This window comes from Pomacea canaliculata, linkage group LG8 (assembly GCF_003073045.1).
Source record: "Pomacea canaliculata isolate SZHN2017 linkage group LG8, ASM307304v1, whole genome shotgun sequence".
NCBI lineage: Eukaryota > Metazoa > Mollusca > Gastropoda > Architaenioglossa > Ampullariidae > Pomacea > Pomacea canaliculata.
This window is the reverse complement of record NC_037597.1, coordinates 4,849,441-4,877,110: the sequence shown is the minus strand read 5'-3', so window position 1 is coordinate 4,877,110 and position 27,670 is coordinate 4,849,441. Positions and strand designations below refer to the sequence as shown.

Genomic DNA, 27,670 nt, shown 5'->3' with positions numbered 1-27,670 from the left:
TCCGTGTGTTTATTGTTATTTTAAATGGAGTCTGACACTGTATTTTCATATTTATTTAAGCAGTTAAACATAACTACAATAGATCTGGCTAATGAACATTATACGGGTTTTGAAAAAAGTAAATAAAAATATAAAATAAACAAGTCCACGCTGCAGCACAAAATGACCAAGAGGCCGTAGAGCCCAGGGCCATTAGTCATGAAGGGAGGGTAAGCTTCTGCCCTGGGACTTCCGAGGACAACCACATCGTTTCCAAAGTTATGAAGTGTCCAGATCATGTAGATGTGTTACCCATGGAGTCGTAGTTACAAAGCAGTGGAAAAGGAAAAAAGTCATAGGTAAAAGAATAATGAAGTAGTGTCAGCGGGGTCTCGACTCCGCTTTGTAACTTCGGAAACAAGACACTTTTCCTTTAATTCCCCATTCTGCCCTTGGGCCCCAAGGGTAGTAGTTATGAAGGAGGGTAAGCCATGGGCCAACATGGGGAACTCGAGGACAATCGTCTTGTTTCCAAACTTACAAAGCGGTGTCCAGACCCCGAATGTGTTGTTATACCACTGGAACCGTAGTTACAAAGAAGTCAAAAAAGGTGCTCTGGGTAAAGTAGCATGAAGTAGCGTCCGCGGGATCTGGACACCACTTCGTATCTTCGAAAAACGACTTTTCTTGAGTTTCAGAGTTTGCCCTGAAGAAAAGACTTACCCTCGCTTCATACCTACGGTGCCAGAAAGGAAGGTGGAAGACAAGCATATTTAATTACCAAAGTCACATACGACACTGAATATAAAAATCTCATTACAAACAAACTGTATTACCGTTAGGACGCTGAAAGCTGTTTAGATAAGCCATAGGAAAAGCATAGATGATGATTATTTTTTTTCTAAGTCATTTTAGAAGAAAAGAAAAACATAATAGTTGTTTTGTAAAAGGAGAACTACGCTTAGCAGGAATGGAGCAAAGCTAGTGTAAACTGAATTCGACGGTGTCCTTGATGTTTAAGAAACTGCGCGAGCAAACACTTGGAAAATTATGATCCATTTCATTGCCTAAGCATTAGTGAGGATTAGGCTGAACTCACTGTATGCAGTCATCATGGAAACACTAACTGTAAGAGCAGAGCATTTTCTGGTGGATCTGTGATAAAACAGTAAGATCGCAAACAAACTGAAGCGCAAGCTTGAAACTTATGGAGAAATACTTCCTGTAGTTTACCTCCCATGAAAATTATAAACATGTGTTGTCGGCATAACTACAAGGTTTACTAGACATCAGGACAATTTTGATGGCCCCGAGGTCACCTCACGGAGCTGCGTTTTCAAATTAAAATTATGCAGACGACCCATGGCTTATAACTTTGTGTATTGTGTAAAGGAAGTATTTCTCTATATTCAGCAAAGATAAAAGCCTGTCTTCTAATTAGTTTTAGGTTAAACTACAGATCCGTTGGACACAGTTCTAGCAGTACACGTTTGGGTTTTCTTTTTGATGTGCTGCATGCCCAGGTCTCCGAAAGTGAGGCAAGTCGGGTGTCGTGGCCTAGATGTCGGAGCATTAAGATGGTGTCGCCAGGAGTAGGGCAACCTACTTGCTCCTAGTCTTCCTTCTGGATTAAGTGTTTCACCGCTTCCTAACCACTTCCCCAACACTTCGGGTTTGAACAAATCATGGCGAAGGCATATTAAGATTGCTTTGTTCTCTCGTCAAATATTTAAAAGCATAACCGATGACACAACTTTTACCTCTAGCTGTTGCATCGTCTAAGAAAATATTCTAGATCCGCATTCATGGTAGAAAGATTCTCAGACACTACATCATCTTCACACGAAGTGTTTATTTTTTTTTTATATTAAAGTTAAAAAAAAAAAAAGAAAAAAACTCCAGAAGGAGAAAGACTCTCGAATGATAAAAATTGATTTTAAAGAAGCCGGTATCGATTCCCTAAAAGGCCTTAAAGGATTATTGCAGGTAAAAGTAGATTCAAACACACACACACACGTGTACACGGAAAAATAGACGCTTTAAAACACTCTTACACATGCACATTCAAGCACGCAAACATACGAACGCACACACGAACGCACGGACCCCCCACACACAAACAAAAAAAGTAGGAGAAGAAAATGATTATGCACGATTTTTTCTTACCAATTAAGGGCAATATGAAACAGAATTAGTCCCTTTGCTACATTTAAACAAGACAATCGTTGTCGAGGCTAAGTTCGTCCAGAAAGGCGGCAGATAGACGGGATGATAAGCCGACTTCGTTTCCGCCAGAATCCTCAGCTCATGAATGACATATCTACATATAATTGCATCAATATGTATCTCATACTATGCTGTAAAGGAATCTTCTTTAAGTATATTTAAGAATTTTCTATTTTGGCTTGTGGTTTTAAAAGGGGCTGCAGTCTGATAAAGATAAAAGGAAATGCGTCATGTCTATGGTGTAAGTATGGTTGAATAGCTCCGCCTGTCTTCTTTCCTGTCCGATTCATCGCAACTAAAATAAGACCACTTAGAATTTCAAGGCTGTAACATTGTATACCACACACACACAAACAAGCACATACAAACATACAACAACATCCATGTACACAGACTATTATACACACATATATTTTACTATATATATTAACAAACTCAAGTACGTTTTTACCTTTAAAACATTCACTTTCATGCAATTTTATTTATTTGTCAATTTTTGAATAATAATTTTAAAGATATCTGACCCAACTATTTTTATCTTTTCTAATTTTTATACACTCAAAATTTAACTACTTATGTCCAAAAGAATCCCTCAGTTGTGTAAGTAATTTATCTTACGATCTATCACATGTCTACGCCTTTCAAATGTCACTATCATTCAAGGCACCTGTTGAATTTTAAATTAAATATAAAAATATGTTTTGTTTAACCAAAGTATTCTTTACAAATCGATGTTTCGGTCTCAAAATGCTTTTTAAATCCCACTTCTTCTATGTTTTCGAAATGTGTCTTGTTCCCCTCAAGCACAAGGCTGACTAAAGTATTTGTTTGTGGAGTGTGAGCAGTCTCCCATGACATAGATAGAAACTAAGTTCAAGAAGGGCTTAAGTCAGGGTCAGACAAGAAGTGATTGTGATTGTGAGTCACTGTCAAACTGGCAGTTCCGGTTCCGGTTGCGTTCGTTCTGATCTCATCTGATGCCAAGACGTCTGCTGCTGATTCACCCTGCACTGGCAACTCGCGTTGCATGCTGGGAGTCACTCGCTTCTCTACAATCCGCCCACGCGCTGTCTTAACTGACAGACTCGAATCCTCCCTCGTGATTTTCCTGAAACTATTTAATGTTTTCTATAAATTTTGAAGTGAGAAGATTTTATGACATGCCTATGCCAAACCAAAGTGTTTTCTCACGCCCACACCTGGTAAATAGCAAGGGGTTACTAGTGGAACAATATGGAATGGGTTCCTTCATCCTCCATGGCCATCTGCGTGAATAGATGTATCTCAAATATCACGGAAATTAACCAGAAGAGATCCTCTTTCTGAAGTGACCACCACTACCACCTGGTTGAATGCCCTAGAGGCTTGCAAGTTCCTTCAGTTTTGCTTTCTTCATCTTTGGCGAGGCCAGGCTGTTTGTTTTCGAACCCGAAGTCCGAGAGCTGGAATCCTACCTACGACATCTGTTTGTCATCGGTCGATTCAAAAGACGTTTTGCAGACCAAAATAAAAATCTTTTAGTTTCTCTATTTTTTGTTTGAAGATTCATACCTATACGAACTTATGCTGTCCTGTAAAAAGATGCCACATGCCCGAGACGAGATGTGAACCCAGGACAGCCATTCCCCAATGTGTTGATGGACCTCCCGAATGTGTGAGTGCTTGAATGCATGTGTGTTTCCGTGTTTGTGTACGTGCATTTGTCGTCAAATATTCTTATTTCAGTTCTTGTTCTTCAGGTGCCACTACTGTCCCAATGCACAAATATCAACAGGCCTCTATTCACCATCTAATTTGCATGCGCTCAAAATAACTTGTGGAGAATGAAGGCGGATCCATAAACTCTTCTATTCATGATCAGACCTGTTTGGCGCGCGGGCTAGAACACGCAAAAGTCATTCACTCATTAACAAGAGCAGATAAATAAGACATCGCAGGAGTTTACGAGAACCTCTCGGAAGTAGTGGCTCACCAGCCTACGATCTTCAGCGAAAGAGTTTAGGTCTTCTCATTGCTTTGCTCAGGGAGGTCAGTCTTCCTTTCAGTGCTCCACTTGGCCGTCGGGACCGGAAAAGCTTACTCACAAGAAGTGCACGGTTCAGATCGCTCGCTGCTAAAAGGAAGAAGTTAAGAACAGGATGCGCAAGTGCTGAAGACCAGGAAGGCCTCCTATCTTCGGTGAAAGTCCCCGGCTTCCATTTGGACGTTAACCCTATCACGTCGACCGGCCAAGTCAACTGTCGTCTGACTAACTGTCTTGCTAGGCCAACAAGATGGTGATCTTGGAGGTCTAATCTTAGCTACTACGGGGGGAATAAGGTGGTAGTCAGTTAGGCAAACGTTCTTTGGGTACCGATAGATATCTATGTCCAGCAAGTTGTTTTATTTATGCATTTATTTATTTATTTTTACTTCGGGTGCATCGTCTGAGTTAATGCTCCCTGCGTTTGCCAACACTCCAAGTCTAGCAATTCTGCAACTATACTTCTTCCTTTATTTGGTCAAAATGGTTCCCGTAAGATCGGATCATATAACTATGAACAGCTTGCTCTATAGAGACGAGAATTAGCTTGTTTACGTCTTAAGGAGGTAAAATAATTGTATATTACTGATGGCCCTGTCCTTCAATCAATCAATCCATCCTACTGTTAAAACTTGAGATATGGCCCTGTCCTTCAGTCAATCCATCCTACTGTTAGAACTTCAGATGTTATTAAATTGAAACGTGTCTTCTTTTTATTGCACAGAACACATGTAGTTCACCAACTTTTCTACGGAAAATGTCGAACATATTCGACAAGAATTTCGAAGAGACCGCTTAAACAATATCTTCAGACGAACTGTGTATGTAAGTTGTGCCTTTTTAACAAAAACAAAGAAAGAAAGAAAGAAACAAACAAACAAACAAACAAACAAAAACAAACAAACAAACAACAAACAACACAAAACAACCCAGTGCGATGATTAAGAAGAGTCACATGGCTAAATGACAGGAAAAAGAAATTTTGCGGCTGATATATCTATAGATAGCCGATATATGTCTATGGTTCGCAAATACGAAGATCAATCTGATGGTTAGAAGTCTCTGTGCGGAAAATATACAGGGAAGACGACTTGTCGACAGTGGAGATTGCTGCTGAAGCAGTGGCGAGCGTGTCTGTTACCCCAGCAGTGAAAATTCGAATGTCATGGATTCGTATCTTGGCTCCACGCCTCTTTTTGGACTTAACACTTGTTTTCAGAACTGGGCATTGGTGGGTTTCTCCTGGTACTTCAGCTTCATCCAGTGTGTGTGTGCTTGTGCATGCTTGTTCATGAAGGTTGTGTACTCATATGCATGTATGTATATAAAGTGCTTTGAGCCCGGCTGATGATGGAAAATACGCGATAGATAAATGCACAGTATATATAAATAGCTTTCCCGCGCATCCACACGTCCATCAGCACACTATTAGTTAAAAATCCCGAGAACGTCGGAGAAGAGGTTGCACCTCCGTTGCCACGATGACGTAGATGAGGGCGCCACCCCTGACCTCCGGCCTTTGTCAGTCTGACAGGATCTAAATTTATCTCTCTCTCTCGGCAAGTGCCACCACCCACTTCCACCATCTTGATCGTCGTTGTTGTTAACACTTTCAGCCTCTCCGATCAAGACGGCTGCTGTTACCACCTCCAGTACAATCGCCGCTGCTGTAGCTGCTGTAGCTGGCGCATCCTTTGCAGACGCATCCGAAAATTTAAACTCTCCTGACCCTGACATCGAAATAACCACGAGCTAATTCACTCTCGAGATGCTCACCATGACACCGGCGGCTCGTTGGACTGACATCACAAAAGCATCGAGTCTGGCTTTTAGACATTAAAATATTGAAAAAATGAGCCACGTGCTCGTATGGTGTTTGTTGTGTGATATGAAAAAAAAAAAAACAACAAACAAACAAAAGACAGGGTGGAATGACCGCTCAGGAGTCTGTGATGTATATTGTTGCTCCTAACTCGAATGGACGTGTACTGGACGATGGACTGAGTGCAGCATTCTCTCGTAACCCGGGTCTTTCTTACCGCCGGGTCCAGGTTTTGGTTTCGTTTCAGATTTTGTTTGAATTTGATGAAGCAGGTGTGAGAGTTCAGGGATACGGACATCGAAACACAGGTAGAACCAACAAAAATTCCAACAGTACAGCCAACACACCTGTTGTATTTCTTCTCTATGTTTCTCGTTAAAAAAAAGACTGGCTACCGATAATGTGGCCGGCAAATGAATGGCTGTCGTCGAGACAGGGCAGATGAATGACTGTAACGAGAAAACATGACACGGTTTATGAAAGAATTTATCCGATTAATTACCAGCCCAGCAGCCGTAAGCTCGCCCCTCCCTCCAACCTCCCAATTACTAGCAAACCCCGCACAGCCGTCAAACTGCACCGTTAGTCAATTACCCGAGATACGTCCATTCGAGTTACGAGTTAAACACGCATTTATGACTAATAGCAGCCGCGCGTGCAGCAGTTCTTCGCGCTTTGCAAAGAACACTGTGAACCTTGCGATATGTGAACACCCACAATGCACCGCGAGGGGCTAGACATGCTGCGCCCTGGGGGTCATCTTGACTATCATGTGGTGGGCGTGTGCGGTGTGTTGAATCCTTGTCTCCTTCTTTGTCAGTTCCCACGAGTGATGTTTGCACGACGTCAGTGAACAACGGGATTTCGAAGAAACCGTCCGTTGGATGCTGGGAAATGGCTGCCCCGGATGGAAAAAACGCCATAACCGTAACAACGCCGACATAGTTCAGTGTGTAGGATACTATTTACTTTGTTTTCATTGATTTCTGCAAATCATGTTTGACTTTGGGGGCAACAGGGGGTGAATGGGGTAAACACTGACTACACTGTATCACAAATACTGTCAAGCTTAATGACCCACATACCACAGGCATTGGCCTATGAGCTTACAACGAACTCGCATTGCCGTGCCCTCGACTAATTTACTGCTAAAGTGTATATACAATACTTTAATAATTCACATACATATTTTGAACTAGCTTCAGCAACCTTACATGGATATTTTATTTGAATCATTTTTGCATTCATGTAGTGACAATTTTATTCAATTTTCTGAAGGATCCATGCAAGTTTTCGATTGATATGATCACGAACTTGTATTACTGGACTGCTGGAAGACGATTTTTTTTTCCAGTTAACTGCTAAAACGAGGCATGAGACGACAAAGCTTCCGGTTTATTCACATTCTTTGTTTAGGGCTCGCCGAGACTAACAGCGAATCACTTCGCAAGAGGCTAAGCGTTGGTCTTGGCAGACAGACAGCAGTCCACCTATACACATCCGTGATATTGTGACTGATATGTTCATAGAAACAAATATCTTATTGGCAGTATATGGCAGATTCATAGCTCATTGGAGCAAAGATATTGCTAATTAATATTATATGATCGTCACTGAATTAAAATTTGACTTACGAAGGTTTTTAGTTTTTGGTTTTTTTGTTTGTTTGTTTTTTGTTTTTTGTTTTTTAATAGAGGAGGGTTGGTCCGCCACTTGCATGGCTTCAATACACTCTCTCTTACACAAGATGATTATTGGCAAATGGTTTCAAGCTCTTTAAAAAAAAGTTTAACGCTTCGTTGCAGCGACACATTGATCTATTATTCCTCCCATCTGTCACTTAATTAGAAACTTTGTTGTGTTTTACCTTCTGACAATCCTCAATTGTGTCTTTCCAGTTCTTCCTCCTGTATATCCACACATGACCGAACAAATGCGAATAGCTGTATGTATGTCACTGTATGACTGAGATTATGTTTCCAGTCGATTACTCCCTCCCACTCCACCCCTACCCCACACACCACACTAACATTTCCACTTGTTTTCCAGCTTATTTGTGTATCTTATGTATACTACAGCTCTACGCATGCATGCTCTTAATAAATTCTCAAAAGAGAAACCATTTGAGCAATGCAAGCAGCTGTGTATGTCACACACACAATAGGTGGAGGATGGAGAGGGGAGAGAAGCAAAAGGTTGTCATCATACCGAAAGCGATTTAATTTAATAATAATAAGAAAGAAATTAAACAGCAGCACTTTTTTTAACAAATACACCCTCCTCGTATTGACACTCCAAACAAAAAGGAGTTAAGAACTTATAAATAAGGGGGGAAAGGGGAGAGAAGTGCAGACGGACAAACCGATAGAAATGGAGTAAATGACAAAACTACTGAAGTTTCGAGCGAGAAACGGAGGGAACGAACGAACGAAAGAAATTAACTACCGAAAAAGAACAACCTATTTAGGAAAGGGGTAAATAATCATACAGATTGATGACATAAATGTGCCATAAAATACATAAGCCGAACCTCTTAAATTTCAACATCGATCAAAAGATGTGAACACCTGGGTATCTTGTCCCACAGTGCTCCAGACAATTCTAAAAGTTCAAAGCCTCAGTGCCAAAGACAGTTTTTATTTGTGCTGTAAAAGTTTTCTAAGACTACGCCGCCAGCACAAAATTAATTTTCAAAAATAAGTTTAGTAATGCGATGAATGTATCTCTCAACAATCTGGGATTTTCCTTTTTTATTGTTGTTTATTTTACATTCTGAACTTTCTTTTGTAGATCCTCACTCATTCTAATGCTTGTTAAAGCTGTCTTCTTGTTTTAGCTTCAGAATGCCTGTAAACTAAGATGGTCATCGTTTGACCAGTTGCAAAATGGCAGCTCCGCTTTTAAACTATTTATCTTCGGCAAAAGACAGGAAGTAAATGATGTGAGTGAATCTTCTGTGATTCAGACATTCCTTCTGGCCACATAGTCCACTGTTACTATCAACCTAGGCCCACTGAACTCTTAGGTTGTACTTTTTGAAATCATCGTTTAGACGAGTTTTATACCATTGGACACGTTAGCGTTCGTCTCTCTCTCTCAACCACCTTCCTTAATTTCTTGAGTATTCTTATTTATCTTATCTGATCCTCTCACGTTGCTTCGAATTTGCTTTATCTACAGGTTGTTAAGAGCCAGGCACTTTTTGAACTGTCATGCAGACATCAACGATGAGAGAGAGACACACACATCATCAGACGAAAACTTTGACATAAAGACAAAACAACAGAAAAAAAAGAGACGCACGTGCGAAGATATGCACGCGAGAATACTCAGTAACGGAAACAAGAACTGTTGCTTTAAATTATCAGACGACGTGGTAGCCATCAGTGATGCTTGCTGATAACCTAATGTCAGTCGTTCCTGGACGGAGAGATGACACGGATTAGTTCCTCCCTCCATCATTCACTGCAGGTGATGGAAGGTCCGAGAAACCGTGACTACAACAGCTGGGGAGGATGGCTGTCGCGGGGACTGACTGCCAAGGTCCCTCCGCAAAGTGACAACAACCCACAGTCTCTCCTCCCTCCCCACCCCATCATCACAACCTTCTTGGACCGACCAGCCAGCCAGCCAGCCAGCGATGTTCCAGCCTTTCCGACTATTGGCGACTTCTTGAAGTTAGTTGATATAATTTTTACCACCCCACCCCCTCTCAAACCCTTCCCTCCCTCTTATTCCCTCTTCTCCTTCCTGCTTCCTTCCCCATCCTACACCCCAGCGATCTCTTTTTTTTTTCTCCCCGCTAGCTATTGCTCGCATATGATCGTCAACACGCTCTTGCCTTGAGTGACGGCTCGTGCTCTCCTCGCGACAAGCGCGCGCAGCCTTTAGCCAATCACCGGGCGACGTCTCGCAGGACGGCAGGAGGAAGCCGGCGGTTGAGGCGTGCGTCTTGACAGGCAAACGCTCCGCCCCTTCTAAGGAGCTCGTGCCTGGGGCACGCGCGTGGCGAGCGAGGAAAAAGTAGTTTTATGAGATAAAAGGTTCGTGGGCGCGGCAGTTACAGACACAGGTATCTGAGGAGGGGAGTGAGAGAGCGAGAGAGCTTGTCTGGGAGATAGCGGAGAGTTCAATCCACCGTAGGGAGTCGCCGTCGCTAGTGGAAACCCCCAAGAAGGAGGAGTGGCGGACTGGGACAAGGCTGAGTGAGAGAGAGAGAAATAAATACACGGAGTCGGGCCACGAATCCAGTCAGATAAGAGACTAGCGGGCTTGGCTTCAGATGCTGAGTCTTCGCTCAACACTCCACAGCCTTGCAGGAGACACTTGGCATTGGTCCGGCCCGGTCGTGGATTTTACCAATAACTTTTATGTGTGAACATTTCTGTACCAATCAGCCGTCTGAAGAAGAGAAGGGGTGAACAAAAAAAGAATTAAAAAAAAACCCCAGTTGGAGTGTCGTTGGGCGGGATGGCCCCTTCAATCACTTTTCGTAATGAGGACAGCCACTTTTGATTAACCGAGTGTCAGTGATGAACTGGATGCTGTAGAGACAGACCCGACTTTTCGTCTCGTCCAGCGAGTGGTTAGGAAAGTGTTGGAAGGGGGAGACGGTTCGTAACCATCCTCCGACTTGGGAAGTATTTATTTATTCGTTGGTGCAGTGATCGAAGAAACGGAGTGTGTCGCACCAATCTGTACTTTGCTGGATTCTGGTGCTGTTCGGGCTTTTTGTAGCAGCCACGGACCTGTTGGGGGGACAGGCCACTCACTGGGGAGTGAGCGAATGGAGGTCTGACTGCTGCCCATTCATCTGCCACCCACAAGGAGGATAGTTAACGGAATATCGCTGGAGACGGCTCGGCCCTCATCTTCCAGCATCACAGTTGCAGGACTCACATCGCTTCCTCCAGTCAGACGGTACTGTACTGTGGGTTTTTCCTCCTACTGTCTCTCTCTCTCAGACCTGTACCCGACTTCCTGCCTCTGCATCTCTCTCTGCTTGCCTGTTCTACATCTGTTAAGATAATCCTGGCGATAATCTTGGATAATGACTCACTTCGCAATACTAATAAATAACTTGGGATTGACTGGTGCAACTGCTGATGCTACTCTCACAAATAATCCACAAAGCATAATACTGGTTTTTCTTTCTCTCTTCCTTTCTCTCCCACTCTCCCTTTTTCCAAGAGTAGTGTCGCACTGTCACCAGTGACACGTCATGCCAAAGTTCGTTAGCCCTGTAGTAATCGTGTTGAGTACGAACGAACTCCTGTGACCCACACCCGAGGTGACTGACTTAATCCTGCGATAGTTAGAGAAAATTTCCTAGCAAGTTCTGCACCAGCACCTTTGTGTCGACGGAACAAGCTGTTAACGAGAGAAACTCCTTAAGATAACAAGTTACGATGACAGATGTGAAGACTCAGAACGACTGTTGATTTTTTTAAATTTCTTCAGTTCGTTCGTTCGCTAGTGTGTATGTGTGTGCTTAGCCTGAGATTCGACTTTCGTTCAGTTTTAAGCGTTGATGAACAAAAATTTCGTTCATACATGAAGTCGTGGAATAGAAAGCCCAGTAAGTACCCTGACATGCACGCAGCAAGACATCGTGAGCATCTTTTTTCGATGATACGAGTGTCATACCCGGGTCTAGACATAGCTACATACACATACATACCTACACAGCCACAGAGCCATAGCTATCTACAGTCAGAAACACAAACCACTCGTGCACGGGGTGGCCAAAAAGGAGAGAGGGGGGAATGGAGAAGGAGGGAGGGTAGAGGTGGAGTTGTAGGAGGGAGAGTCGATTGTCAGAAATACTGAAAACTTCGGTTAGTGTCTGCAGCGCATCTTTCCCGGAATTTTAAAGGCTAGATTCAATGTACGAGAATTTTTCTTTCGAAAACCTGATCAAATAAAAACCTGAGCTTTCTCGAGGAGAGAGAGGGTGGGTGGAAATTGGCTCGGAAGTCTTTTACAATTATCATCTTGTGGACTACACTCAATGCAAGTTTATTTTCAAAGCTCTGTCAATCAAAGTACAAGATCTGTAAGCAGGAAGTATAGTCGATAACCGAGTGAAAGAACATCAAATGCCTTGGGAGAATGCCCGGCATCCTACACGCATTTGCTGCGACGACAATGGCGAGCTTGATGCCATTGTGCTGAGAGCTTTCCTCTTTGATAGCTTCTTAATGCAGCTAATTTTCAATACCAGAATAAATATTTCCCGTGTCGTCTTCAGCTTGGACAAACATTAGCTGAAATGTGTGGAAATACATAAATCATCACGACAATAATTCTATGAGACAACCAGAGTGGATATATATATATACAGTGTATTCTCGTGGGTATCGTCTAGTCAACACTCTAAACAGCGTGTCCTTGCGAATCTCATAACCGTTTTCTTTTTTTTAATCGAGGAAAAAAACATTTCTGGGGTAGTTAGTAGGAGACTCCCCTCTCTCTCTCTCTCTAGTCTCGTGCTTGAGTGGATGTGTGTGTGTGTGGCATCCAAGGGTGGAACTGTGGGGTGGCCTTGCTACGTCATCATTTTGCCGGCAGAGAAACGAGTACAGAAACTACTACTCGTGTAATTCTCACATGAACAATAGAAGCTAGACTGCTCTTGTTTCCATTTTTTTTATCTGGTTTATCTTGAGTTTTAGCAAATCGAGTGTTCATTCTCTCAGTTCAAGCTAAAAGCTGACATTTTCACACTGCGATTAGAACACTGTTAGACCTGCTTGGCACGAGCACAGAGCTCGACAACTTTCCCGTCGGTTGACATTTTGCTGATCAACAAGTCACCTAACGGACAAGAAGCAGGGTATTACCTGTTTGATGTCTGACTGGGAAAAAAACTGTTCTTAAAATAAAGCCGTACTGGTCATGCCTAACTGTCTGAATTTCTGTAAGATTCGCACAGGAAAGATAAGTACTAAAGCTACGTCATCACGTAGACTATTGGATCTTAGACAAGTGAACTGACTGGACAACTCCATTAGTTTTTCGCAAAGCCCGTAATACTGAATTCACAAAGGATATTTCAGTAAAAGTCGGTGCATACGAGGACACTTGATGTTTTTAGAGACTAAAATATAAACTCAGTGTAGATATGCGAGTTGAGTAGTCGAGTAGACAGACTCTCAGCATAGTTTGCAACACCTGGATGAGACATTTGTTATTGCGCGCGCTGAACTATTTCCAGCCTCTTGTAAGAAAGTGTCTGAGTTTACAATACTTTTATGTGCAATATCTGTACTGATAAAATCTATGTGTGTTTATTAAAGCCTTCATATCAACATTACAGGCTTGTCTCACGGAAACGTACATGAAAACTAGGAATTACTGCTGAATATTTCACTTTTCTTTCTTTAGTTCTTTAGTTCATTTGTCTTTTCTATGTTGTATTTGATGTGAGGAATATTGCGCAATACTATTAGTCATACAAAAGCTTTGTCGCTATAATAGGTATCATTAAGTAAGGAAAAGTAATTTAGCCTGAGGCATCTTAATAGAGAAGAGTATCTGTGTGAGGAATCTTGATAATGACAGGTATTTTTATGAAGGGCATTTAAATAGTAAGCAAGAGACCAGTCCTGCACTCCTAAATGTCACCACATGCGTTTTCCCTTGATCTCAAACTGTTCACAAGAGAAACCTATCACGCTCGATTTGGCAAACCTATTTTTTTGAACCGTCGGAAAAAAACAACAACAGCAGCCTCACACTAAAACTTTAGCCTTGATCATTCATGTTTCATTGCACTTTTTTTCGTGAGAAGAATGTTAAAAACATCTCTTTTCACGCTCGACATGGCCGCGTTGCGGAGGCTGCGCCGAGAGATTTGCCAAGGATATGATCACGGCCCCACGTTTCCACTCCCTTTGACTTTGTGCCCAAGCAGCTCGGGGCCCGGTGGGACTTGTTTTCCTCTCAGCTTCTGACCTCGCAGAAGTAATAAATAATCCAAGACTTGAGAACAAGTTCAAAGACAAAGGGGATTTGTTAGAGAGCAAAGGATCGAGAGAACCGTCTAAACATCAAATGATGATAACAAAGGATGAGGTGGAAGAAGGGGTGGGGGATTGATGGAAGGCGTGAGAGAGAGAAGGTTTAACAAATAAGAGGTTTAACAAATAAGTTCAGATTATATAAAATTTTATCAACAATCCATATACACTATGTTTAACATTTTAAAATTTTATTATGGTTTGGCTTTTTAGGGGGTAACATTATAATAATATTGTAATACATAATGAATATTATAATAAAGTATAACTTTAATAAACTACACCCAAGACAAAAAATCGACATAACACATATGTGTGTAATGTTGGTGTAATGGAGGTGTTTATGTATGAAATAAAAATGTCTAATGAAGCTACAATACTTGTGAGATATGTCTTCCAGGAAATCGACAATAATTGCCCCTCTTTAACGCTCGTCACTTTAATTCTTTTTGGTAGAGCTTAAGGAAAACTTTAATTTTTAGTACTGCCACAATAGTTTGTTTTTTAAAGGATTATGATGAATTTTTTAAAAAGTTATACCGAAGTGTACTTCCGTTATAAATAAAATCTTTCAGTGTAGTTGTTTGTGGAATGCCTGAAGCTATTTTACCCTCCTCCACCAACTACAAAAAATAGTTTTCGGGTATAAACACCCGCGATGAAACTCAATGTTTGTGTGAAATGGTTTTCATCAGCCCACGACGAATCAACCTGCTGTCGGCCGACGACAACTGACGGATACGCTCCGCTGCGCGAGAGATGCGCGCGACTACATCACACGCACTTTGACACGCTTCAGCCACGAGGTCTGCGGCAAGACATGCTTCTGCTTGCAGCAACTCGATCTCTTTGAAGTGTCCAAGCATATCACACACAGCCGTGTTTTTGTGCGCAGCTCCTAGTGACAGGATCATTTATTTATTTAACGAGTGCTTGTAACAGCGTTCAGGACACTTACCAGTCAGGAAGCATTTCTCACTTGCTCGGTCACTCAAGCGGTCAGTTGGCTGGGTGCTGGGTTCATCACAGACACGTAACACTACAACCAGCTCATTCAGTCGCCAGCGAAGGTTCTCGATTAATCACAACGACTGTTTCCACCTACCTCCGACCTCTCCCCCAACCCTCTCCATCTTTCTAACCGTCACCAGGTGACAAACAGTCCGACAAAAGGTGTGCAGCGAAACATGGCCCCCCTGTTGCCTACTCTTCCTCCACGTCCACCCTACACACCTAATAACTCCCCTCTACCCCCACAAACCACCCACACACCTTCCACACAGGTCACCACCCACAGGTACGTGCCGACGATGACTGAAGATGATCTATGCGACAACGAGAGCGGCGAGGTGTTCCGCATCGGTAGCAAGGGAAAAAAAAATTATTTTTTTTTTTAAATCCTTACCTCGAATTTTTATCTCCCGAGTTTTTTGTCCCCGGCATGCCAGTGCCAGGCCAGCGCGACAGAAAGTCACAGAAAGTTCATTGACAGGAAGGGCGGGCGACGCCTCGTGTGCAACAGCTTTAAGCTGCGCGCGCATCCTGCGCGAGCCTGCGTTTACGATCTGCACGCTGCTTGATCGAAGGATGGGCGTGGCGGTCTGCGCGTGCGTAGAGAGAGAGAGCGGCGACACTCGGTCTGTGATGCAGAAACCGAGAGGTTACAGGGTGGAGAGGGTATGAAAATGTGAGCGTGGTCAAGAGATGCTCACATCGTCGAGATGCCGCATCTTTTGATGTTGTTGACGGATGTTTTTTAAATAAAGGCAGCGGATAATTGTTTTGAGAAATCCACAGTGACAGTAGGGAGATTTTTGGGCAGTCTGTGAAGAGGTGTGCAAAGAAATATTCAAGTTTTTGCTAGTGCATGTAAACGGAAATAAAATGAAAAGATTCACCCGATTTCTCTCAAATTTCCTCCCCGCTCCATCCCCCATCACCATACACCTATTGCTTGCCTGCTGCACCCTCTGAACCTCTCGACTGTCGCCAATTGTTGTTAGCATAGGGCTATTTTTTTGACACCCGCTTCACCCCTCATTCCATCCTCAACACGACTGTTGAAAAGCTTGAGTACACGACCTTGCCCTTCCTTCCCCCACCTTCGACCTGTTGCTGTCGGAGGTCCTCCCTGACACCCCTCCTCCACACCTTCCTCCGAGTCTGCTGCGCACCTGACACGCACTGTGCAGTCTCTAAGTAAATTGATGACAGGTGGCGCTTGCGTCACTTTTCGACGAGTTCGACTTGTGACCAGACGACGACTTTTGAGTAACCGGCCCTGGGCCAGGGTTAGAGGGGGAAGGAGTGAGGCGCCATTTCCCCTCTTTTTCTTCCTATCTCTCCATCCTTTCAACTATTGATTTCACACTTGTCCCTTAGATCATAGGTCACAACTTGAAAATATTTTGTTTATACTATATTGTTTGCACGTATTCGTGTGCGTTAGTAGTTAGGGGTATCAGAAATATTTTTAATAAAGAATGCACGAACATTCATTGATGGTCCGTGATTGTTCCTCATCCGCAGGCCCGTGTGAAGGATGAAGCCAGGGGACGAGACTCTAGGCGACGCGTCTCAGATGTTGCGAGATATCCTGCAGAGCAAAGAGCGGAAGCTGCATCAGACGTTAGGTCACGGCGACAACAACAACACGCTCAAGACCTTCACCGCAGAGCCCGCTGCGCTCACTAACTTCTGCTCAGCCTCCGACTCCGACAACCAGGAGATGATGAGTTCAGTCATGCGTGGTAAGTCGTCGTCGTCCAAGTCAAACTCAGACGACAACGACGCCCACTCCGACAACTTCGCCAACTTCAGCGGCGACGAAAGTGATGTAGACAGTACGTACGGGCAGATGACCCACGATGACCTTCCGAAAGAAACGGACATTGACCCTGAAGGGCTGCACAGCCCGGCCGAAAACCCTTCTACAGACTCAAAAGAAGCCAAGCGGGCGAGAGTGGAAAATATCCTGACCACCATACGACAGTCGCCGCAAACAGGGTTCGATTCCCTGGAACAGGCGAGGTACGAAATGAAGCGACAGAAGCGGAAACAGCCACAGCCCCAGCAACATGATGGACGGTCCCTGCTGGGACCCGACCCCAAGTACAGAAAAGTTGAGCGGATGATGATGAAGGAGCACATCCGACAGCTGCAAGAGCAGCTGCACGCCGTGACGCGCTCCTTCCATCAGATGTGCGATTCGGATGACGATGACAAGGCGTTCAGCAACGGCATCGATGATGCAGACGACGAACCCGCCAGTCCCCCGCGCAGCAGCAGCAGCAGCAATAACAACAACAACATTCACAGCAACAACAACTTTCTGCAAGTGTGCAGCTCCATGCGCGAAAAAGACGCTGTCACCCCGCCAGTGACCAATGGACTCAGTCCGCGCAGCTTGACCCGCGATGACACCATGCCAATGACGTCCACGCCGCTGCGGATGATGTCCAAGCTGGACGTAGATGGGGTTGGGGAGATGAATTGCATGCTGAAGCCATTGAAGCGGGACGTCAGCTTCTGCAGCGGCGACCTGACGCTGCCCAACCTGGCGCAGCAGCCCATCCTCCACCGCGTGGCGCTGTCTCTCAAGTCGGAGATCCTCCACGCCGTGACTGAGGCCGTGGACACGGCGGTCAACAACGTGCTGGAGAAACACGCAACGACCATCACACCCTCAGACCAACTGCCACACCAGCAGCCGCATCAGCAACCACCACACCATCAGCAACACCACAGCAACCACCATCAGCAGCAACAACAGCTTCAGAAGCAGCAGGAGCTGCAGCAGCAGCACCAGCACCAGCAGCTGCACCCGGTGCGGCTGCACAAACCGGAGAGAGATACACTGAAAGAGACTATGGCCAACGCCCAGGAGAAGAAGCCAGACCTGCTCGTCCCGTTCCAGGACCACCTCAGCTTCCTGGAGCGTTTCAGCAACCCTCGCATGCACTCGGAGAAGCTGAGCGCCTTTGAGCCCTTGCATCACGGAGACTCCGACCTGTGCATGCCGCCCTCCAGCGCTGCAGCTGCTGCTGCCGCCATGTCCTTCGCCCCTCACTACCCGTATTACATGCACACGGCCATGCTGCCCCCCATCTTCCCAGTGGAGCCTGAGCAGACAGAGGCTCTGCCTCTTGTCGTCTCCAACGCGCCCAAGAAAAAGCGCACCAAGGTGACGGACACTCGTCTTTCTCCTCGCGCCAAGAGCGCCCTCTTGCAGGACATTCCTGGCAGCAGCCTTCAGAGCATCCTGGACGCCGAGCGCCACCCTGGCCTTCCACCCCCTCTCCCGCATTACCTGCCCCAAGTCCTGCCTACCTCCGTGGCCATCACTAACCCCAGCCTCCACCGCTCCGACCTGTTCAGCTTCCGCTTCCACGAAAGCATGTACGACCCCCATCTGCCCTCGCCACCCATGCACGATCGCAGCTCCCCAAAGTCTCCCCCCGAGAGCCTGCACATGCTCAAGAACGATGTCTTCGACGCCCAGACACCGGACAGCATGGACAACAGTTCTTCCCAGAAAATATCCTTTTATGTGTCTCATATCTAAGCAGTGAAAAACGAGGTAAGGGTGGTTTTTTCTTTAAATAATTTGTGATTCCTCTTCAGTGAAGGACGAGATTGTATCGTGAGACCCACTCTCTGTCATCTTTTTTTGTATCTCGAGAGAAAGATCAGTTCTTTGTGTGAGTTGTTTTCATCCACCCTTCTTTCTTCATTACTCCTCTCCTCGACACGACACGCAGAATTAAATGGATGGTTGTGAACGAGCTGACACTTAACAGTCATGAAGCTACTTCTTGCAAACACCAGCTTCCAACTGTCATCTTCTGGTGTCCCTCTGTATCTCAAACACTCAATATATGAAAATCAAGATGGCCAGGACGATTATCACTAGACTTCCCTATAAACTCACCAAAAACGATGAGGAAAGAAGTCTTCTGCTAACAGTTCTTTAGCCAACAGTTCTTTTTGTTACGATTCGAATTAAAAATAAACTAACGGGCAACATGAGATCATAAAACCGATGATGGTCATGTATTTTGTTTAAATATCTACTCTAGCAGGAAATATATATCGCATAATCACACATGATTACGCAAAGAAACATTTTTAATCATTAATTAGGAAGCTGAGACTTACAGCAGTACGAACATAAATAACAGTGATGTTCATCTCACCCAGTCCTCAGTTATCAGTTCGACTCCCCGATTTTTATCATCTTTATCATCGTAAGCATGCTCTACATCTCGTGTAATTGTTTCAAGCCAACCGGGGTACTTTCTGGAGTGCGTTCCCCTTTTTCACTTCTGTCTTTATTCTCTTTATTTGCTCAAAATAATTATGTCTCGTTTGAGTCGATCATTTTACCTGGTTACCTGGGATACAATACACCCAGGTGTATTTTGCAACATTTTATTTTTCACTAGAAGGATGGCAAGAAAGATTAGCTTTGTCTGTAAAACACGGCGAGTACACTGCCCTCCTTTCACCGTTCCCGGTGTTGACTTACAGCTAACCTCAAGATCCGGCTTCCGGTGAAAGACGAATCAGTCGTCAAAGAGGTTCTTTGTCTCCTTTGTCGCCGTCTTTGAATTTCTTGCGAGCGGTTGGCAAGTCTCGCGTTATCGCGGCGAGATCTCGGGTAGCGATGCCTTGAATCGGGATCGCTCCTCTACTTCTTCTTCGATGTCCAACGGATCCATTTCCTGCTTGTGACAAAGACTGATCTATCTTTAGCAAATCTCCAGCGAGCTCAAGAAGGTGAACCAGACGCAGCTGTCGTTTTTTTTGTCGTCTCCACTTTCTTCTCATTTCACGGGTCACGCCGCGACCGAACGGTTAAATGTCAAGGCCCCGCCGATCTGTGAAGTCATTGTTATAAATAGGCGAGATAAAAGATCAGCTAGTGATGACAATGACAAATGTTTGATGTATGGACAGGCAAGGAGCGAAGTCTCAGATAATTCAGAAATGCAAGAAGGAGAGAACAGGAGAATGATAAATGGAAGTATTCTGTCGACTTTTAAAGTCGCGGACTATGTGTCAGACTGGTTAATGCTGATCCGTAAATATGAGTCTAAAATATAAGAGAAGATTTTTATTTTTATTTTTATATACATGCCTGAAGAATAATGTTGTGGGAGAAAGAATAAATAAATACATAAATAAAAATAAAAAAGTACGGCGAAGAATGGAGTATCACAGACCAGCCTTTCTCTTTCAATGGTTACCTAAAGAACCACTGAAAAAACTGGTTCAATGATTAAATTCAGAATTACAGAAAGAGTTGGCTTAATTTTTGGTATCTTCTTGTCTTCATTCATGATGTTTGTCCATCTGGTATTATTTCATTCATCCACCATCAAGTTTTGCCGTCTGATCCTGATGGTAAAATGTCCATTTGAAGTATCCGGCCTGGCAATATTTTCCAGTCTGGCAGACAGGGTTTGTGACCCATGAACTTCGACATTTTGAACCGCACAGAAAATTGTGACATCAGCCGGGAGATAACTCCCATCACGAGTACACTAACCACTTTATAAGGTGAAACGTTTCGGAAAGTAAAGAATGAAGATGATGTCTACTTCATTCTCTTTCTTAGCTTCCTTCTTTTTCTTGAAAGGAGCGGATTATCCATCTTCGTCATCCGACGACTAGCCGTTGAAGGTTGTCAGTCGTTACTTTCGTTGCGTGCAGCGAAGAAGATGGTCTTAACCACACGGTTCCAGATCCGTTAGTGCAGGTCCACCCGGAGACGCGCAGCGTGCCATTGAAATGTGATGCGGGATAATAGACGTTTGTCGCCGGCCACACGTTATCTCCCCATTGCTGGCACGCCTACCCGGGCATGTGTCAACAGCATAGTCGGGTGAATGGCCCAGCGTCTGGGACCACATGGGTGCGATCGATACCCTCCGTCCGCAGGATACTGTCCTGTCTCGCCAATCCTGCGGGCTGTGCGTGGGGCTTGAAGACCCTGTCAACGGACACCAGAAGGTGGCGGAAGTCGGTAACAAACTCACCTGGGCGAAGAGAAAGCAGGGATTTTTTTTTTTTTTTTTTTTTTGTATCCAGTCTCACGAGAAGGCTTTCTGTGTTTCAGCAGGTAAACAGACTAACAGCTCTGCCACACACACCACCACAATCACCACCACCCACCACCATCACCCCACACACAGCTTGTGTTGATGGAAGGCACCCTACAGGGGCCCAAGCCTGGCATTAGAGTCACAGAGAAGGTACCGGAAGCTGCTCTGACATCGTGAGGCAGCCATGTCGGAAAGCTAGTCTAGTATTGTGGATGCAAATAAAAGCTGAGTACTGTCAGTCTGGGCTAAGAACCTGTTATCCCTTGTATCCCAAGGTAGTGTTAAATCACAGCAAAGGACATTGTCTGATGAATCAGTGGCTCAAGAATTGATGTGCTTATTTTTTGGACAACATGCAGAAACAATTTTGGGTTTTTCAGGTACACAGAGCATATGGAAGCCGCCTCAACAAACTGTTTTAACATTTTGAGGGAAACTGAATAATACAGATTAGCGTAGCATGAGAACCAAAGACAAAATAAACAAAACAAATTAGATATAGTTGGTAGCGCAGTTCTGAGTGAAGTGGAAAACCCTTGCAGGATTATATTTCACGGGTTCCAGGCTGTGTCCAGGGTTTTCTAAAGATGCTGAGTTAGGAAGGACCCAAGAACCCCAGACCATGAATTATAACCATTTCGTTTTCCCTGCAGGTTCACGCAAAAAGAAAAGGATAGCTCAGCTCCTTGCATTATTTAAACCCATCTGCACTTTGGGCAGCACCCAAGCATGCACTCGGCATATCTACCCGGCGAGCCATGACCCATTTTGCAGGTTAAGGTAGAAGCGTTTGGGGAACAAGAAGTGTTTGACCGCGAGGGCAAAGAAAAAAGGTCTTTTAGCCAAGCGGTCATGGGAAGCCGCGTCACATGTCAGCAAGGGGGAGAACTCTGAATGTAGGAGCATGGTTTATTCATCCTTCTCTTACGGTTCACTTTCAGTGACACCGGAATGCTTTTCGGATACAGTCAAGGCATTCAACTGCTTTATTGGTTTGGCTTCACTTCAGTTTTCTTTTTGTTTGTTTCACGGATGTCAGTGCTTGAAGAAGACAAGTACGCGAGGAGGGGAGCGAACCGGGAGGATGTATCTAGGGAATAGGAGCAGAGGTATACACAATGCAAGCGATGCTAAAGAACTAACTGTCAAAGGAATTCAGGAAGGAGGGACGAGACAACTTGTGTTGTTGAGTCCGTAACGAGATCATTAATGGCCACCTAGCCTCCTGAATTATGAAGATGTTTGGATTCAAACGGTTGAGGAGGTTTCCAGTGATCGCCAAAGCGATGAAACCTTTAAAGCAATGCATTGTTTGTGCTTTGACACAAGGCTTTTCACGAAAATATAAACAAAGAAGTGGAAAGAAAATGAGAAGGACGACCAAGAAGACATACGAAGTTTTCTTCCTTTTCACTTTCAGCCATCTTGAATAATTAGTAATTATTCAGTTAGGATGAAAGTGAGAAGCTATGACCGAGACTAATTTCTCTTGTCGAAAAATCCAGAAGGTTCGTAAATAATATTCTGTCAAAGTCAGATACAATCTGAAGCTGACTTCCTTCTTAACTAATGAGTATTAACATATAAGGATGCTCAAGTTGGGATTTTACACTTTCCACCGACTAGGGGCTGAATAATAATACTATGTTTGTATGATCGCAACATAATGCTCTTATTTGAGTCTGTTGTGTGTTTGTGTGTGTGTTGTAGACTATTTTTCTAACCTATCTACTGTTTTCAGCCACCGGATGATACTATCTGGCTAATGGGGCATGAAACATTTTGTTTACGAGGCTTGGACGCCCATTCTTTATGCAAACAGAAACAATATTTGCAGGCTGATAGCCAAAGGTAGTGGCTCGTATAGCAGAAAGGAGAGTAGATCATTAATAACAAATATTAGCAGAAGATTCACCCACCAACAAAGAACTGGGTAGGGATCAGATAGCAGGGACCGGCTCCATCGTCAGGTGCACAAAGGACAGGTTAGTGTTTACCACGGGGGTATGATGTTAGTGGGTAACTGTCTTCTCTTCTCGATTGTTCTGTGACTGCTCAGCCATGACTTGTGCTGAGCGACAGGGGGATACAACAAATAAACAAAAACACACACTGCTTTCACCCCTTAAATTTTGGAGGTTATCATTAACAGTGCCTGTCTTTAGAGAAAGGGAAATAAAATAAAAAAGAAAGCTTGAATATATAAAAACTTGAAAATCTATTTTAAGAATAATAAAATATCTACCCTGCACAGCATACAAACTACAGTGTTCAGGATGCTGTATGCTAACACCTTATAGTTAGCACAACTCACCACCACCTCGTGAAAGCAGTCTCATACAGTGACACATAGGCAAACAGATAGACGAACACACTTGCATTCATTTACACACACATACACAAAATCTCTCTTTTTAAAATACACAGCTACTATTTACCTTCTGACTGTTAAGTATTTTATATTTTTATTTTCTTAAGAAATATTGTTTTCAGTTTTGCTGCAGTTTCTGTGAATGTTCACGCGTACAGCTGTGAGCTCCTGTGATGTTTGAGTAAGATTTGATGGAGTGTGACTGTGCACCTGATATATGAAAATATTTTGAAGCGAGAAACGCTCGATAATTTTATCTTGCTCTAGAAAGTTACCTGATATATTTTGAGAGATAACAGTAAAGATAACAGTCAAGAGCGCGCTATTTTTAGACCTGGCGTCACGGTCACGCTCCTAAGAAATTAGAAACTGACCCGGCTGACCTCTGAGCCTGTAGGAGCCTGATCTGAAACGAGGTGAAAGTACAGACGGTATCAGAAATCGTTTGATAACTGAGCTTCGGCTCAAGTCACTTGGAAGAACAAACTGTCAGATTTCTGAGAAACACAGTCGGTAACACAGCCTGGGGAGGAGGAAGGGATGCAGGGTTGGAGGTGTCTACCCAAGAATGATCATCTGCTTCCAGTTCAGCTAAATTACAACTTTCTCGGGGCATACAAAAATAAATCAAAAACACTGAAGTGTAAACATTTGATTAATAAAACAGTCCAACATTTCTGATATGGTAATTTTTTAATTTATTTTTTCTGGAAGATAAAATATACTATTTCAGCTACTTGGAGAAATGTATGCTTATATGGCTTCGTTTTTGCACGAGGCAGAGAAAATTTAAACACTCCCTTATTCACCCAGTTGAAATACAGATACAGTTGATCAAAAGACAAACTGTTGTAAGGGATAGGACACCCTTGTCTTTACAGATAGGAGAAAATTACAGCTTACACTCCGTTGATAACAACATGTGAGTGCATACTGCATGACAGATTACAGCAGAGATGGCAACAACTGTGGTCGTGTGCACGGAGCGGAGCTATGCACTAGCTGGATGCTAACTTAGCAGTTTACTAGAACATACTCATCAAGTTTAACTAACAGCCTAACGACCCTCCCTGTATCGAGCCCCGATATCATCCAACCTGTTGGCTACAGAGATGGTTGGCCGAGTCTCAAAAAGTCGTTTCGTATCTGCGAGGTTCAGAGATGCAGAGATGCAGAGATAAAGCAAATGTTGATGGGCTGGACCTGAACCTTCCCTCTCCTCTCGCCGGCTGTCACTCACAACCCGCCTCTGCATCTCTTCCCTTCTGAGTCTGCGCCACTCTTCTCTCCGCTACATCCTCTCGCCCAGCCGTGCTGTCCGTGTGATGTTTATCGTCTTTACCACTGATTAACAATAATTAAGTACACAAATCTTTTCCTGTTTCAAAATGCTTTTTTAAGTTGTTTTTCTCGCTGAAGTGAGGCCGGGCTGTGATGTTGCACGCGTGTCGTTGGTCGTATTGCCTCTTGGCAACAGCAGCGTATCCTGTTGGAGTTGCAGAGGATGGCACAGCAAGTCCGGAGCCACCCACATCAATTTCCTAAATCCCCGCTACCTTCATGAAACACTGGAACCCGACAAAATTATAATCATTTACTTTCTGTGGCAAGATCTCGCGCCGTGCGATAATTAACCGATTTCCGTTTGATGAAACTGTTTTTTTTTCCACAAACCGCACCCACATCAGAAGATCCTTCCTCTTCTTTTGGTCTGGGCTTGGTCATTTACTTCTTTTTCTGAGAAGTGCCACACAGGTCAAAGTCAGAAGAAAAGACTGAAGCAAACACATACAACACATTGCGAGGATGAAAACTACTCATTAAGTTCAGTGGACTTGCCCAGGTGTCAGGTATCCAGGCCGCATGGGAAACGAGAGAGGTGTCGGGTGGACAACACACCGTTGTTTCACCTGCAGCAGATGCTATTTTAATCATAAAGGCAACATCATTTACCACGTGTCTATCAGGCCTTCATTATAGATCATTCGTACCTGTTCCCTCACCCACCATCATGTCACTCCCTCCCCACTTCCCCTTCCACTGCTTCTTAATCACCACGACAAAATTCCCTGTGTTTATCTTCTCTGTGCCGAGTGTTTGACTCTGTTTGTTTGTTTTTCTTGGCGATGGAGGAGAGGGGCATTTGTTTTGCTAATGGGAGTGGGAGGCCGCTCGCCGGTGTGTTAAAAAAAAGTATTGGCATGGATGGCACAATGACTCGAGAACAATCCCCGCAGCAACTCGCGACAAAATATGAGATTGCAAGTGTGTTGCAAGATGTTGCAGCCATCATGTTTGTAGTTCTTATCGCGGCGGGGCGATACCGTACGGGAGACAAAGGGGAAGACAACAAGACCGCGCGTTTTAATGTCCGGTGAAAAGAGGGGAGACAACTTATTGCTTATTCTGCGGCAGGAGGCAGCGGGACGTCACACGACGGGGAGACAATAATTGAATAGCCTCGTTTTCAGCGGCTTCATTTGTTGGCTGATGTTCCGCGCAGACTAAAAGCCATCCTGTTGCCATGCGCACACAAAAGAACCGCAACAAATGTCGAGGACAGAAATATTGCGTTTCGCTTCGACATGTCGTGTGCAGCGAAGCAGAACTGCAGAATATGTCATCTTGAAAATGTGGCGAGCGGTGAGGTGCTGCAGATTTCATGGTCTTTACAGTTTGGGCTGCCATGTTTCATCTTCTCTCGACAATCTTTATATTATTGCGATTGCCCCAACCTGTAGCGACTAGAGATGTGTGGGGTGGGACTACTTGGGGGGCTCGTTTAACTTCATTTAACATTCACTTGTTCACTAACTGCTTCAGGGTGCATCCTAACTATGCATATCATGTAAAACCAACCCTAAAGGGCAGCCAGATACTTCTGGTTCACAGGTACAGCCTCTCAACGATCTCGACCCTCTCTCCCAGTGCCAGAGTTAGAACAATCTACAAAATGGTCTCCACACCTACTCCTCGGGACACTGCCTCATGTATTCAAAATAGTGACAAAAATTAGTCCTGGCTTGACATGCTAGTATTTAGCTATAGCTATTCCCCCTTAGGCATTTCATGTCTTGCTGACTAGTGCTCAGGCAAGACAAGGATCTCGTCATCTTTGAGGATCAGCGCGCGTCAGGCCGGAGTAGGAAGTATTACACTCCGCTCGACACCCAGAAAGTCTCGTCCAAAGCCTCGATCATTTTTGGACAGGATGTTGTGTTTCTTGTTTCTCTCACAATCTTAGTCTTGCACGCGCGGGATAAGCTGGAGATGAAGTGTTATGATTGGAGGATTAGACTCCCCTGCAACAGGCTGCAGGAAGGAAGGAAGGAAGAAGATGGAAAAACTAGTGTAAGAAACTCTCACTGATAGTGTCGTGAGTGTAGATCACTGCTGAGTGGCCATGAAGCAGATTACGAAAAAAACGAACGAGCGAACGAAATAAAGAAAGAAGGGAAGAAGGAAAGAAACTTTCAATACGAAAAACATGTAGTAGCAGGAGAATTTATTTTATTACTGAGTTCAGACAAACATTATGCTGTTTGTATGCGGAAATAATAGGCACTTGACATCGTTTGTATCTCTGCAGTCCAGCTGCTCAATTATAGATGAAGCTAGTAGTTGTGTGGGTTGTGTGTGTGCCTTGAGGATGGTTTATATGTCAGATTGTGTGTTTGTGTGTTTGGCCGTGATGCACACCCTCCTAGCTTTATCTCATAACTAGCATTTGTTCTTTTTTTTCCCCCCAACTTTGGTAGCTGAGCTCACTTCACTAAGTCGTGAGGTCAAAGTTTAAAGATATCTGTAGTTAGTTGTTTTGTCCAATCAACATTTTTCTTTAACCATTGACACACCTGTACTCTAACGCCCATGCACCTGCGGAAGGCCAAGCTCATGTTCTTCTACACTCGCTACCCGAACTCTGGAATCCTGAAGGTCTACTTCCCAGATGTCTCCTTCAACAAAAACAACACGGCGCAGCTGGTCAAGTGGTTCTCCAATTTCAGGTGAGTGAAGTTGTTACTGGTTGTGATGAAGTCTCTGTATGTCTTGCATGGTCCTCGAATTATTGCAGTCTCAACCAACGTCTTCATTGACAGTTGTTATTTGTAATGCCCATTG

At 44.1% G+C, this 27,670-nt stretch overlaps 1 protein-coding gene across 1 annotated transcript in view; it reads left to right on the top strand.

The window, feature by feature from the left end:
* The first annotated feature begins 9,964 nt into the window (after nt 1-9,964).
* LOC112570024 overlaps nt 9,965-27,670 on the top strand; it is a 34,580-nt gene continuing 16,874 nt past the window's right edge. The window contains 3 exon segments of the mRNA XM_025248205.1: nt 9,965-10,970; nt 16,601-18,608; nt 27,401-27,555. Of these exon segments, the coding sequence (XP_025103990.1) occupies nt 16,614-18,608; nt 27,401-27,555 (2,150 nt within the window). The 5' untranslated portion in view covers nt 9,965-10,970; nt 16,601-16,613.